The 12630-nt window shown below is 44.0% G+C and overlaps 1 protein-coding gene across 4 annotated transcripts in view; it reads right to left on the reverse strand.

The window, feature by feature from the left end:
* Window positions 1-7346: 7346 nt before the first annotated feature.
* The window catches only part of LOC129343979 (ATP-binding cassette sub-family C member 12-like), an 80841-nt gene continuing 75557 nt past the window's right edge, over window positions 7347-12630 (reverse strand). For all 4 annotated transcript variants that reach the window (XM_055000423.1, XM_055000422.1, XM_055000425.1 and 1 more), the window contains 2 exons: window positions 10284-10448; window positions 7347-8385 (listed from right to left, as the gene is read on the reverse strand). In XM_055000423.1, the coding sequence (XP_054856398.1) occupies window positions 8293-8385; window positions 10284-10448 (258 nt within the window). In that variant the 3' untranslated portion in view covers window positions 7347-8292. The remainder of the gene's footprint in view (window positions 8386-10283; window positions 10449-12630) is intronic.

Raw genomic sequence — 12630 nt, forward strand, 5'->3', positions numbered from 1 at the left:
ATCAGAGCCCTGTCTTGTACGCGTGCCCAGTTTATCATACCCACTCATATGTCTGAAAGCTTTCCAGATGCGTGTGCTGCAATATCATCAGACAGAATCCCTTTCCCCTCCCGCTGCATCGCAAACGGTGTCACTCACCAGCTGTCGTCTCTCGGCAAAAGTGCCGATGCTAAATTCATTACTGTTCGAAATGCTCGGCTCCTTGACGGGCCTGGCTGGGAATTTGCTGTCTGCTAGACAGCAATTATTGTTGCTGTCACTTCACCCTGCCTTTCCCCTCCTCCTCCTCCTCTCCCCCCCCCTTGGGGAAGCCTCCCCAAACGACCCTGTTTTTCATTCTGATCAAGAGCAGAATTTCTACAGCATTCGGCATCTGCTCCAGGAGAACATCGCTGCTGCACACCCACGCAGGGTTTTTTTTTTCTTCCAAATCATCTAACAATCCTTACTCAAACTCCATTCCTATTTTCTTTTGCATGTATTTTATTCCTTCCTTTATCTCCACTTATAATTCTAGGCCCCCTCAAATCACTGCCATATATCACTGTCATCAGAGAGAGCAGTTCCCCTTGTGTCAATGTCAGCCAGGCATCAAAGACCTTACCTACAGCTATGATCTCTCTTCTACCCCATCTCCTCTCTGCTGTTGCTTTGCTTCTTGGCCCCATGTTCCCTGGCTCTGCAGAGAGGGTGTCATACTGGGCATTGATTTGTCTACCTACTAAAGGTTATACATTCTGGCTGATCTGCCTTTCAAAAGATTACTCAGAGGAGTTAGCCAGTAGGGAAGATCTTGCAGTAGCACAATATAGAGTTTATCGGGAGACTACTTCATTTAGAATAATGAAGTTAGGGTCAGGTGGGTAGTTGTGTTCGTCTGTAGTAGACGAGCCAGTAGCACCTTAAAGACCAGCTAGACAGACAGACAGACAGACAGAGAAGGCTCATTGGTTTACAGTGCAATCCTAAGGCAAGTTCCACCCTTCTGTCCATTGACTTCAAGGGGTTAAAAGGGTATAAATTTGCTTAAGACTGCATTATTAAGGATTGTTTCATAGCAGCGTTGAATAATATTGGATGTTGCTTTGGAATTTGTATAATTTGCTTCCCTTTTTATCAGCAAGCTGGTTCTGACTCTAGAATCTGCAGAGGACCAAAACAGCATATGGACAAAAAATCCTGGGCCGTCGTCACACGGCCCCTTATTTCGTCAGTTTTGTGCTAGAAATCGTTTCCTCTGTTATCATTATCAGAACGGATTCTCCCATCTTTTGATGACTGCTTGTGCTGCCAGTCGGTCACATTACCAGGGAAAAGCACAATTGATGGGCAGTCAAAGTGCCTCTGGAAACGGGGCCAAAAAATCCCACCCCCTTTAAAAAAAAAAATTCTGCATATTTGAGCTATATCGCACTTCTGTTATACCAATGTTGCACTGGGCCAACACTGATATATATATATATTAAAAGGGGGGGTCAAGACGGGCAGCGAAGCAGAGAATCCACTGCTACTTGGCACTAAAATTTCAGAGGAAATGTCAGTGTACTCAGTTGGTGTAAACTGCTTCAGTTGTTCTTGCATGGCAGAATATCGCAATAGCGCTATAAGGCTTACCTTTAAAAAAAAATTACTTCGAGGCTTAATTGCGGGTCACTCTGGGGCTTGTGGGAGTGTGGGGTGGGAGAATCAGTGTTAGGTGGGACAGATGATTGGGAAAATGAGCACTTTGGCATTGCAAAGCGTTCACAGTCAATTCAGGGCATTCACATGGAAGCGGATGAGGACGACATAAAGAGTTACGAAGTATGATTTGGGGAGAATGGCGAAATCGCAACAGAACCGGAATAAGGTGAGCATTCAGCAGGAGATGGCGCTAGTTTGGCGCTAAATTTATGGTCGTGTGACGACGGCCCTGGTCTAAATCCCAGAACTGTATGGCCAGGCTCTTTGAAAGGGAGATCTGGGAATGACGTCCTTCGGATCCGCCAGCTCCTTCTTCCTTGCTGACTCCCCTATCAGAATAACTTTTTGTGCTCAGAAAAAAAAATCTAGATAGGCATGCTATGAGGCTCTGTCTGCCGATGGCGATCCTCACTGGAGACATTACTCTATGTATCCTCGTTTCCACAGACTAGGTAGATAAGCACTGTAGGCAGGGCCTTTTCTGTAGTGGCACCCAAGCTCTGGAGCTCCCTTCCAACAGGAGCTCTCCAGGTGCTGAATTTACAAGCTTTTAGTTGTTAAGTGAAGATGTTATTTTTTATGGTGTTGCCTGCTTTGCTTGTAAATGGATTGGCTGATATAGCAGTTAAAACGAGTGCAAGGGTGACGCCATTGGGGCTTTTAATTTGGAAAAAAGGCAACTGGGAGGACATGTCCGAGAACTGCCGACTCCCTGCTGTGAAAAGAGAGTGACCAGAGAGAACATTAGCTCTTAACTCTACAATTCCTGTCATCTAATGAATGGTTGGGCAGTCAGTTTGCTGTTTCTCCACATGCTGAAAAACTGAAATTTATTCTCTTCCTGCACAGAAATAAATGGAGGAAATCCACCCAATAGACTCGGCAGGAATGATACAGAGGAAGCTAAACCATCAATTCTTAACTTAGGAGTTCTCTAGCCGCAGGGGACAGGTGAACAGAGCTGATGCTATCTTGATTTTAAAGGCTCCAGTGCAGGGCTGTGGCCACCCTACCTCACTAGGTGAAGACTTGCAAGAAATCAGAGATTTCTTCAGCACCAGCAGAAAATTCAATAACCCGTTTCAGGGCTAGCTCATGATATTTTGCAGCTCGTTTTGGGCTAGGATTGCCAGCCTCCAGGTAGTGGCTGGAGATCTCCCAGAATTACAACTGATCTCCAGGCCACAGGGATCAGTTTCCCTGGAGAAAATGGCTGCTTTGGAGAGGAGACTGTATGGCATTATTCCCTGCAGAAGTCCTTCCCCTCTACAAATCCCACCCTCCTCAGGCTCTACCTCCAAAATCTCCAGGAATTTCCCCGCTAGAACCTGGCAACCTGCCCAGCAGCAGTTAAGTTTAGGAAACAATGTGCCTCTTCTGGTTCCTGGTTTTGCTGATTCCTGGGCATAGAATTCCCAGGGCCCCCCTCCCCTCCTCCATCAGGCCCCCTGCACTCATCTTCCTTCCCTCCCACCTATCTACATGCCCCTCACCTGCCTATATGTCCTTATAACAATAATATCAATAACAATAACAATAACAACAATAACAACAACAACAATAATAATAATAATTGATTTATATACTGCCCTTCAGGACAACTTAATGATCACCCAGAGCAGTTTACAGAGTAAATTATTATTACCCCCCCCCAAATCACCCTGTGAGGTGGGTGTGGCTGAGAGAGCTCTGAGAAAGCTGTGACTGATCCAAGGTTACCCAGCTGGCTTTAAGTGGAGGAGGGGGGAATCAAACCCGATTCTCCAGATTAGAGACCTGCTGCTTTTAACCACTACACCAAACTGGCTCTCTTGCCCATTTGCAAATCCTCCCACTGCTCATGCTTACAGATGCCCAACCACCTGCAGCTGTTTCCCCTCTGGCAATGGTACTGTGTGTAGTTTCTTCCAATTTATGGGAACTTCTCAGAAGCTAAGCAGGATCAGCCTTGGTTAGTAATTGGATGGGAGACCTCCAACGAAGACCAGGGTTGCAGAGGCAAGCAATGGCAAACTGCCTCTGTTAATCTCTTGCCATGAAAACTGGGGAAGGGGGGGTGTCACCACAAGTCAGCTATCACTTGAGGGCACTCTCTGCTACCCTTGCTGTAAAGACACCAGATGTGAGGCTTCCCCAAATCCCAGATCCAGGACTGCTTAGAAGTATTTCCCATGGAATTTAACTAGATTTTGCTTTCTAGACTGTGTTCTGTGGTTTGTGCAAATCAGCAAGTGCAGGTGTTAAAATCTAGGGGGCATGTCATGCTGTTGGCAGCCGCTGAGATAATCACAGGGTTTCTCCCTTAGCTTGAGAGAGAACGTAGGATCCTATTCTTCCAGAAACATTTCCCCCCTCTTTTGGCCAGTATTTCAAGGCCTGTTAAAGGATTAGTCAATGTATTGACAGTCATTGTTCAACCGGCAGGCCGTTGCCAATAAATGCATTAAGGGAATCTTGCTGGGTAGGTCTATCGCACTGTACTGAGGAAGAGAGTTAAAAAAAAAAAACAGCTGTGAGCACTGGACTGGATGGAGCTCAGTCATATGCCCTGGAGTGGTTGTACAGCGTTTCATCTCTCTTGCTGTCAGAATATGCGGCAACGGGTTGCAGGAAGAGCGTAACTTATTGTGAAAGTTGCCCATATTGCGTCAGGCAGAGAGGGGCCAGCCCCTATGGTCAAATATTCATGAGCGTTCCCTTTCAGAATGATCAATAGCCCCGCTCAGAGGCTTGGGCTTAGCAGGGGATCCTAGGTTTGTAGAGGTAAACAAAAAATGTACACTGCTAAATCTGCCGCCGTGTGTAACTTACACAGACAGACTTTATTTTGGATTGTCGTTCTTAGTTCGAGCTTCACTTTCTTCTGCCAGTAGACTGGCCTACTGGGGGGCTTCCGGCAACATTCCCTGTTGCTTTGCTTTTGCAGTCGAGATCTGACGGACCTCGGGCCATTTATCTGTGCCGTCTGCCCTTACAGCATTTTCTCCGATCTATTCAGTGCCGTACTTGGGTTATTATTATTGTATATTTTATATTTATTGACTATTGTCAATACATTTTATCTTTTATATTTATTGATTATTGTCTATTTTATGTTTATGGACCTGTCTGTATTGTATACTTTATATTTATTGACTATTGTTTATATATGATTATCTTTTATCTTTTTGTATGTTTACTACTGTTGTAACTCGCCCTGAGTCTACTTGCAGGGAGGGCCAGTTAAAAATCCAATAAATGACACAAAACTAAACTACAGATGAGTCATATGCTTGATACCAGTTTAACCAAAGAGGATTTTGCTTCCCCCCCACTGGCGTTTCGAAAGGCACCTGAATGCATCCCTCGTAACTGTAGCTATTGTGCGTTACCCCTCAGGCGTACGATGTGCTGCTTCGGTATCCCGTAGGAACACTTTTGGATCACTGCTTGTAGCTACTTGAAAGCACCTCTCGTGCTCTTTCTGTTCCTCCTCCAAAGTGGTGAGAAACAAGAGAATTGCTTGGTAAAATTAAAGCTAGGAGATGGCCAAGGTAATGAAAAAACCAGCAATTAATGCAAAACTCGAGCCAACTTTATATAATAAAGATATAAAACAATGCTGACAACCTGGGAGCTTTAGAGCTGCAGTAACCGGCAACTATTAAATGGGTATATTCATACTTTCCAACAAGACTATTTATTATCAATTTTGAGCGGTCATAGGATATGTAAATATTAATCTAGGGTGTGCATGCCTGCAATTTTGCTATCCTTTTGAGAGCTCTGCTAATTGGCCCGAATGGCCCTTCCATGTTTCCCCGGGTGATAAATAAAGTTCTTCTGTTTTGCAAAGAAGTAAAGAATGGGCCACTATAGACGAGGGCATAGGCTGGGAGTTGATAGATGATATTGGATCCTGATCAATCAGTGCTTCAGGATCAACTTGGGCTGTTTGGTTGGTAGATCACCTGGGATTTCATGGAGTTACTCCTCTCTGCAATGCAGCTTGCTGAGGGAGTGGTTGTTGAGAGAGTGTGCGGAAAGTTTTTGGAAGGAACGGGATGGTGCAAGTTGCAGTTGCTGAACTGATGTTGCTTTTGGACTACAACTTCTTACTTCTGCAACTGTTCAGATTGCTCAATGGAGCTCTTTCTTACCAAAAGAAACAGAAGAGATAAGCTTCCTTGATTTTCCTACTGCTTGGAGGAGGATGAGGGCAAAATCAAATTGTACCTATAAACTTCAAAAGGTACAGCGTGCATCCGTGGTGCCCCCTGCTAGAAAGGGGGGGTTGTTCTACTGGTTTAAACTGGAACACCACTTGCACTGGGCCACTCAAAGACATATTGACTTTGTAGAATTCCACACTCAAAGCTGCTCTTTGCATTCTGTAGCTGCTGTCCTCCTTCATGCCGCATTTCTCTTGGGGATGTGGCCACAATTTACAGGAGTACAGCCTCGGGCTGGGACCTGAAATTCTCCCAGAATTTCAACCCGTCTTTAGACTACAGAGATCAGTTCCCCTGGAGGAGATGGCAACTTTGGATGGTGGACTCTATGACATCATATCCCTTGCCCCCGAGCTGCTTTCCTTTCCCAAATTCTGCCCACCCAATGGAGAGAGGATTCCAGGGGGAGAGCCACTTAAACTGGAGGATAGATCCTAAGGTTGGACCATTGGCTTGGTTCAGATATACCATGAAACCGTAGTTTCTGTTCATTACAGTTAGTTTGGGAAATCAGGATTCAGCTCACAGACGGTCACTCCAGTCCTGGATGGCCTTGACAGATGCTGGTTGCATCACATTTGTCCAATAGCCAGCCAAGTAAGCCAGGAAGACGTCAGAACATCTGTGTTCACATGCAAAATCAAAAAGAGTCCAGTAGCACTTTTAAGACTAACCAACTTTATTGTAGCATAAGCTTTCGAGAATCACAGTTCTCTTCATCAGATGCATAAAGCTTATGCTACAATAAAGTTGGTTAGTCTTAAAGGTGCTACTGGACTCTGATTTTGCTACTACAGACTAACACAGCTAACTCCTCTGCATCTGTGTTCACATGTTATCTGAAGCCCTAGTTAAGATGAACTGCAGTCAGTAAACCAACTTCAAAACCATGGTGTTTTTATTCTGGTTTGACAGACCCTAACTGGCCCTAGTTACTTTAAATAAGCCATGGTTCCACATGCAACCATTGGCCAACTCAACCATTGTTCCACTCGGGGCTCCCAAATGGTTAAAAGCAAACTTGATCATAAGCAATGTGTTTGTGTGCAAAAGGCAATGGTGGCTGTGAAATATTTCTGTTGGAAATAATAAATTAGTAGGAAATTGAACAAAAGAGGGGAAACAAAGACGGCGTGAGACTGGGTGAGATTTTTTTGCTATCTAATCCAATGACAAAAGAGGAAAACAGCTTGCCATGTTTTCTCCAAGAAGACCATCTTTTATGTCACTTTTGTTCCTGACTTGCAGAGAAGAGTGACAATTATTACAAGAGATGTGGGAATACCGGCCACTGATCCAGCCAAAGCTATGCCTTTTCATACCCCAGCCAAAGCTATGTCCTTTCATACCAGCTTCCAACGGGTAAGTTATTCCTGGACTTAAAATTGCTCCTTTTGGAATCTGTGGTACCTCCCGTGTTGCCTGGATCATGTTCACTAAGTTCACTCAAAATGTTACAACATATTTTTATTGCATACATTGAACTGCATGCAAAAAATAAAGGCCGCAATCCTGCACACAGCCAGGCTGCTTAAATCCCATTTGAGCCCCTTGGATTTCATCAGCTAAAAGCTCCCCAAAATTCTCCAGAACTATACTGGTTCTTGACAAGCAAATGCTAGGTGTGACTAAGAGCGGGACCACAAGTGACGCCTGACACAGATTGGACACTTGTCAGCTTCCCTCAAGTTTTGATGGGAAATGTAGGCAGCTTGGCGGAATGTTGGACAAGTGACAGTTGAAAGTGCATTGGACAGCAGTTGGAGAGTCAAGCTGCAAGACCAGGATGCCTACATTTCCCATCAAAACTTGAAGGGAGCTGACAAGTGTCCAACCTGTGTCAGGCGTCACTTGTGGTCCCACTCTAAGTTCTATGGAACTCAGTGACACTTGCTTTTGCCACTGTTAACTTACTCCATTGGTTTCAAGAGCCATGTCTACTACGGCTGAATCGGGGACATTAAGACTGCATTATTGAGCTTTATGTCATTTATTTGTGTTGGACTATAAATAGTTCATTCTTCTTGGATGCTAAGCATCTAAGATAATGCCCCTCTAGAATGTTTATTGACCAAATAGCCATTTTAACATATTTGTGTTTCCATAGAAGAGGCTATTTTTTTTAAAAAAAAACTTTGAACGTGATACAAAATCAGTGGTCCATTGATGTGTATATCGGCCTGAAACTTCTTATTTTCCTCATTCCATTCTTCGTTTGGACATCTAGAATTATACCAAGTTTCCAAAGTTCCTCATAGACATGACCCTACAACAAAGCTTATTATATTCCTTTGTTGATGGTGGTTTGGATACTAGATTGTTTTTTCCTTTTTTCTCTTCTCCTCCATAATGTCCGCGGGGCCGAAAAAGCAAACACCAAATATGACTTTTTTTGTTTCTATGATGTAATTTTGTTCATGGCGGCCAAAAGTGATGCAAATGCAGAGTCGGGATTCTGTGTGAGCTCATCCGGCTTGCCAAATTCGGATACCTGAAAGTCAGCAGAAAAAAAAAATTGAATAAATGTCAGCTGCATTGGTAAATGTTAAGTAGGAAGCCAGAATACAGTGAGCTTTTTTTGTTTGAGTTTCCAATCCTGTAAAAATTGTCTTGGGGATGAACAATAGAAAGCAAAGAAGGAGTTACAGCAGGAAAGATTTTCTTCCTAGAAACTTCAGGGCAGCAAACAGTGTACAGATGGGGGGGGACCCCACTGAGTAGGGTCTTGGGACACTTAAAACAGTCCCTCCCTTCTCACTGCACCCTGTATCAAAGTATTGTTTTTCTCAGGTGGGAGAAAAAAAACCCTAAATATGCAATGACTGCCTCCCTCCCTATGTCCCTCGATGGCAGCTTTGCTCATCTGAACAGGGTCTCTTGCAGGTACCAGCCTGCATATGGGTGAAATCAACAGCAGCCTGTACACAGGCTTTCTTTGTGGTGGCCCCTACCCTGTGGAACCGTCTGCCTGAGGAGGTCAGGAGAACCCCCACTCTCCTGGCTTTCCGCAAACGATGCAAAACCGAATTATTCAAAAAGGCTTTTTACTCAGATAGGAGGGAAGTATTGTAGGGAGGGGATCTCAGATGCTTTGCTAATAATCCGCCCTGAGCTTGCTGATGCGGGGAGAGCAGAATATAAATCCAATTAAATCGATCGATCGATCGATCAATCAAGCAATCAAGCAATCAATCAATGAGTTAGGGACCATAGACTTCGCCACTACGTTGCCTTGCATATTATTTGTTGCTTTGAATATGTACTCCTATATACTACCTGTACTTCATGTTATCTGTGTCAGTCCTAGAATTGATTCTGTGCTGTTTCAGCAATTCTTCTACTTTGTATTAGATCCTTGCTAATGCTGTATCTTTGTAAAATCCTATGATAGTGTTGTGGAAATGTCCTTGACACTGTATGGAAAAGTCTCTGATATTGATTGTACTAATCTCACACTATGTAATCCACCTTGAGTCTCAGTGAGAAAGGCAGACTATAAATGATATAAATAAAAATAAATGAACTTGAGCCTGCCAGTCAATTAAGATCCTTCTTTGCATTACTCCACTTTCACAGGCCAAATGGGTAAGCTCTGGAGTCAAGGTCTTTTCTGTAGTGGCACCCAAGTTCTGGAGCTCCCTCCTTATAGATGCTCACCTGGTGCCGAATTCATGAGCTTTCAGGCAGCAGGAAAAGACCAGACTCTTAAAATTCCCATCCCCCCTTTTATTAGTTGCTTCTTTGCATCATAGATCCAGAGGAGTTAGCCATGTCAGCCTGTAGTCGCAAAATAGTAAAGAGTCCAGTAGCACCTTAAAGACTTGCAAACTTTATTGCAGCATAAGCTTTCGAGAACCACATGATGCATCTGATGAAGAGAGCTGTGGTTCTCGAAAGCTTATACTACAATAAAGTTGGCTAGCCTTAAACATGCTACTGGACTTTTTACTATTTTGCATCAGCCTGCTTTTATCTCATGGTTTTCCTGATCAGCCTTTCCTGGTTTTCTGTTGGCAATGTTAGGATTTTTAAGAGCTCCCTGAAGCTATACTTAAAGCTATGTTAAACACTGCATTGCCTTTTCTCTCTCTGTTTTTGCTCCTGTTTTTAATCTTGTATCTTGTTGTTGCATTATTTTACTGTCTTTAGATTTTGTTTCAGGGCATCTCACTGTTATTTATATGGAAATGAATATATAAACATTTATATCCACCTATTTATATGATGAATTTTGGGACAGCTATTCTGCCATTCCAGATCTTCTCATTAAAGAACTCTGATATCTTCTAAGATATTCAAGGGATTTTTGAGAACACTGCTTGGAAGCCCCTGGAATAAAGATGGACTATGAAGCTTTAATGAGCTTTTCTGACTTCTCTAATTCGGTACCTTTCCGTTGTCCATAACTAAAATGCGATCACATTCAAGGACGGTGTTTATACGATGAGCGATGGTCAGAACTGTGCAGTCTTTGAAAGCTTCTTTGATGGTCTGCTGAATTTTCGTGTCTGTCTCAGAATCAATGGAGGCTGTGGCCTCATCCAGAAGTATGATCTATACGAGAAGCAGGGTTTGTGTTAACACTCTAGAGAACTCCTCAAGCAAGATAGGTGTTTCTGCATGCAGAAGTCAAAGGGGCCAAGTCACGTGTGACTCCTCCCCACCCACAATGTGGGAAGGGGAATCTTGAATATGTAAAGGCAGGGCTTTTTTTCAAGGTGGAACGGAGTTCCGGAACCTCTTGAAAATGGTCACATGGCTAGTGGCCCTGCCCCCTGATCACCAGACAGAAGGGAGTTTAGATTGCCCTAATCTCAACTCCCCTCTGTCTGGAGATCAGGGGGCAGGGCCACCAGCCATGTGACCATTTTCTCCAAGGGCAACCCACTGAGTTCCACCACCTCTTTTCCCAGAAAAAAGCCCTGTGTAAAGGCAAGGAAGATGTCTATGTTATATAAATGGGAAACATATAACCAATCTTATCTTCCCCGTAAGGGTGCTACTCTGGTTGAAACAGACACCTCCATATGTGTTCGGGAATTTTTGGGGTGCTCTATTGTTTTCTGTATGTGACTCTTGTTTGACTAAAGAACTTATGAATAAAACCCTTCCCCTTGTGTGCTCATCACTAGAGATGGGTACAAACCGGGAAAAAACCGAACCATGTGGTTCATGGTTCATCAAATTTCACGAACCATGAACCACGAACTTTCATGAACCTGCCCCTGGTTTGTGAACCGGCTCGTTTGGTTTGTGAAAACATCACATCCAGGTCAGAAAATCATCACTTCCAGGCCAGCAGAAGTTCACTTCCGAGTCAGCAGAAGGTCTGCAGGAAGTCCATCCCCTGTTGCCTAGGAAACTGATTGATTGGCACCAGGCTGTCTGCAGTGACGAACCAAAAAATGAACCAAACGAACCAGCCTAAAAGTTTGTGGTGGTTTGTCAGAAATGGGATCTGATGAACTGTGGTTCGTGAACCACGAACCGGCCTGGTTCGTGCTTAATTTTGGTTCGTATTTCAGTTTGTGCCCATCTTTACTCATCACCCCTCATTCTATTCTGTATTTTGGTTGTAATAACACAAAGGCCTAGCTGTGTACAGTCAGTTTGCACACTGAGAACAAATGAAGGGTACATGTTTCTTTTTTGCCCTGTTTTTAGCCTTGGGGATTTTCTTCCTTAGCCATGTAGAGTTAACCACAGAGCCTTTCTGATAGTTTATGTTACATGACCTGAAAAGAAACATCATCTTGACCTGTCAATCTATCATGTTCCGAACATCACAAGACATTCACTGGATTGTTTATATATTCTTGTAATGATCCTCTGTACTGAAAGCAATTGTTGTTTACTTGCATCATGCCTATGTGATGGTATAAATGTAAGTGCTGCTTGATTTTTGGCATGCACCCTGCTGTGACAGCGTGTGCGTCCGGCTTATCTGAGAACTCATCATAATAAACCTTTTCTGCTTCTAAGATCACTACGTTTGAAGCCTCGATTTATTATTCAGACAAGGAGAGAAGGGGGACCTAGTAACTGGCAAACAGAGGTAATTAAAGTTTCCCCCTTTGGAATTTGGAAATGAGAAAAGGCATTTCACCCAGTCCAACTTTTTCCGTGCTTGCATTCTCACGGGGCATAACTGGGCCCTTGTTTTTCTCCCTTTAGCTAACATTGCTTGACCAGGTGGAGAGAAGAGGAGTGGCCGGGGATAGAGGAGAGGTACAGAACCTCTAATTCCCTGTACTGGCTGCACTGATGCCTGCTAGGGTTGCCAACTCCATCTTGTGAAAATTCCTGGAGATTTGGAGGTGGCGCCTGGAGAAGGTAGAGTTTGGGGAGGGGAAAGAGTTTAGCAGGGATACTATGGAGTCTTCCCTCCAAGGCAGCCATTTTCTCCAGGGGAATGGATCACTGTGATCTGGAGATCAATTGCAATTCTGGGAGAACTCTAGGCCCCACTTGGAAGTTGGCAACATGAGTATGTGCCAATGTATATGCCCCTTGGAAGGAGGGGGCAAAAACAGGGCTCTGTTATGTCCTGTGGGGAGATCTGTCCATGTGGATGCAGTTTGCCCAGCTGATTGTGTTGAGGCCTTTTATTTTAAAATATGGCTTGTCAGGGCTTTTTTCTGGGAAAAGAGGTGGTGGAACTCTCAAGAGGGAAATGAGGGAATAACACACGGGCCCCCTTACAAAATGGCCATTTCCTCCAGGGAAACTGATCTCT

Source organism: Eublepharis macularius, chromosome 16, assembly GCF_028583425.1.
Source record: "Eublepharis macularius isolate TG4126 chromosome 16, MPM_Emac_v1.0, whole genome shotgun sequence".
Lineage (NCBI taxonomy): Eukaryota > Metazoa > Chordata > Lepidosauria > Squamata > Eublepharidae > Eublepharis > Eublepharis macularius.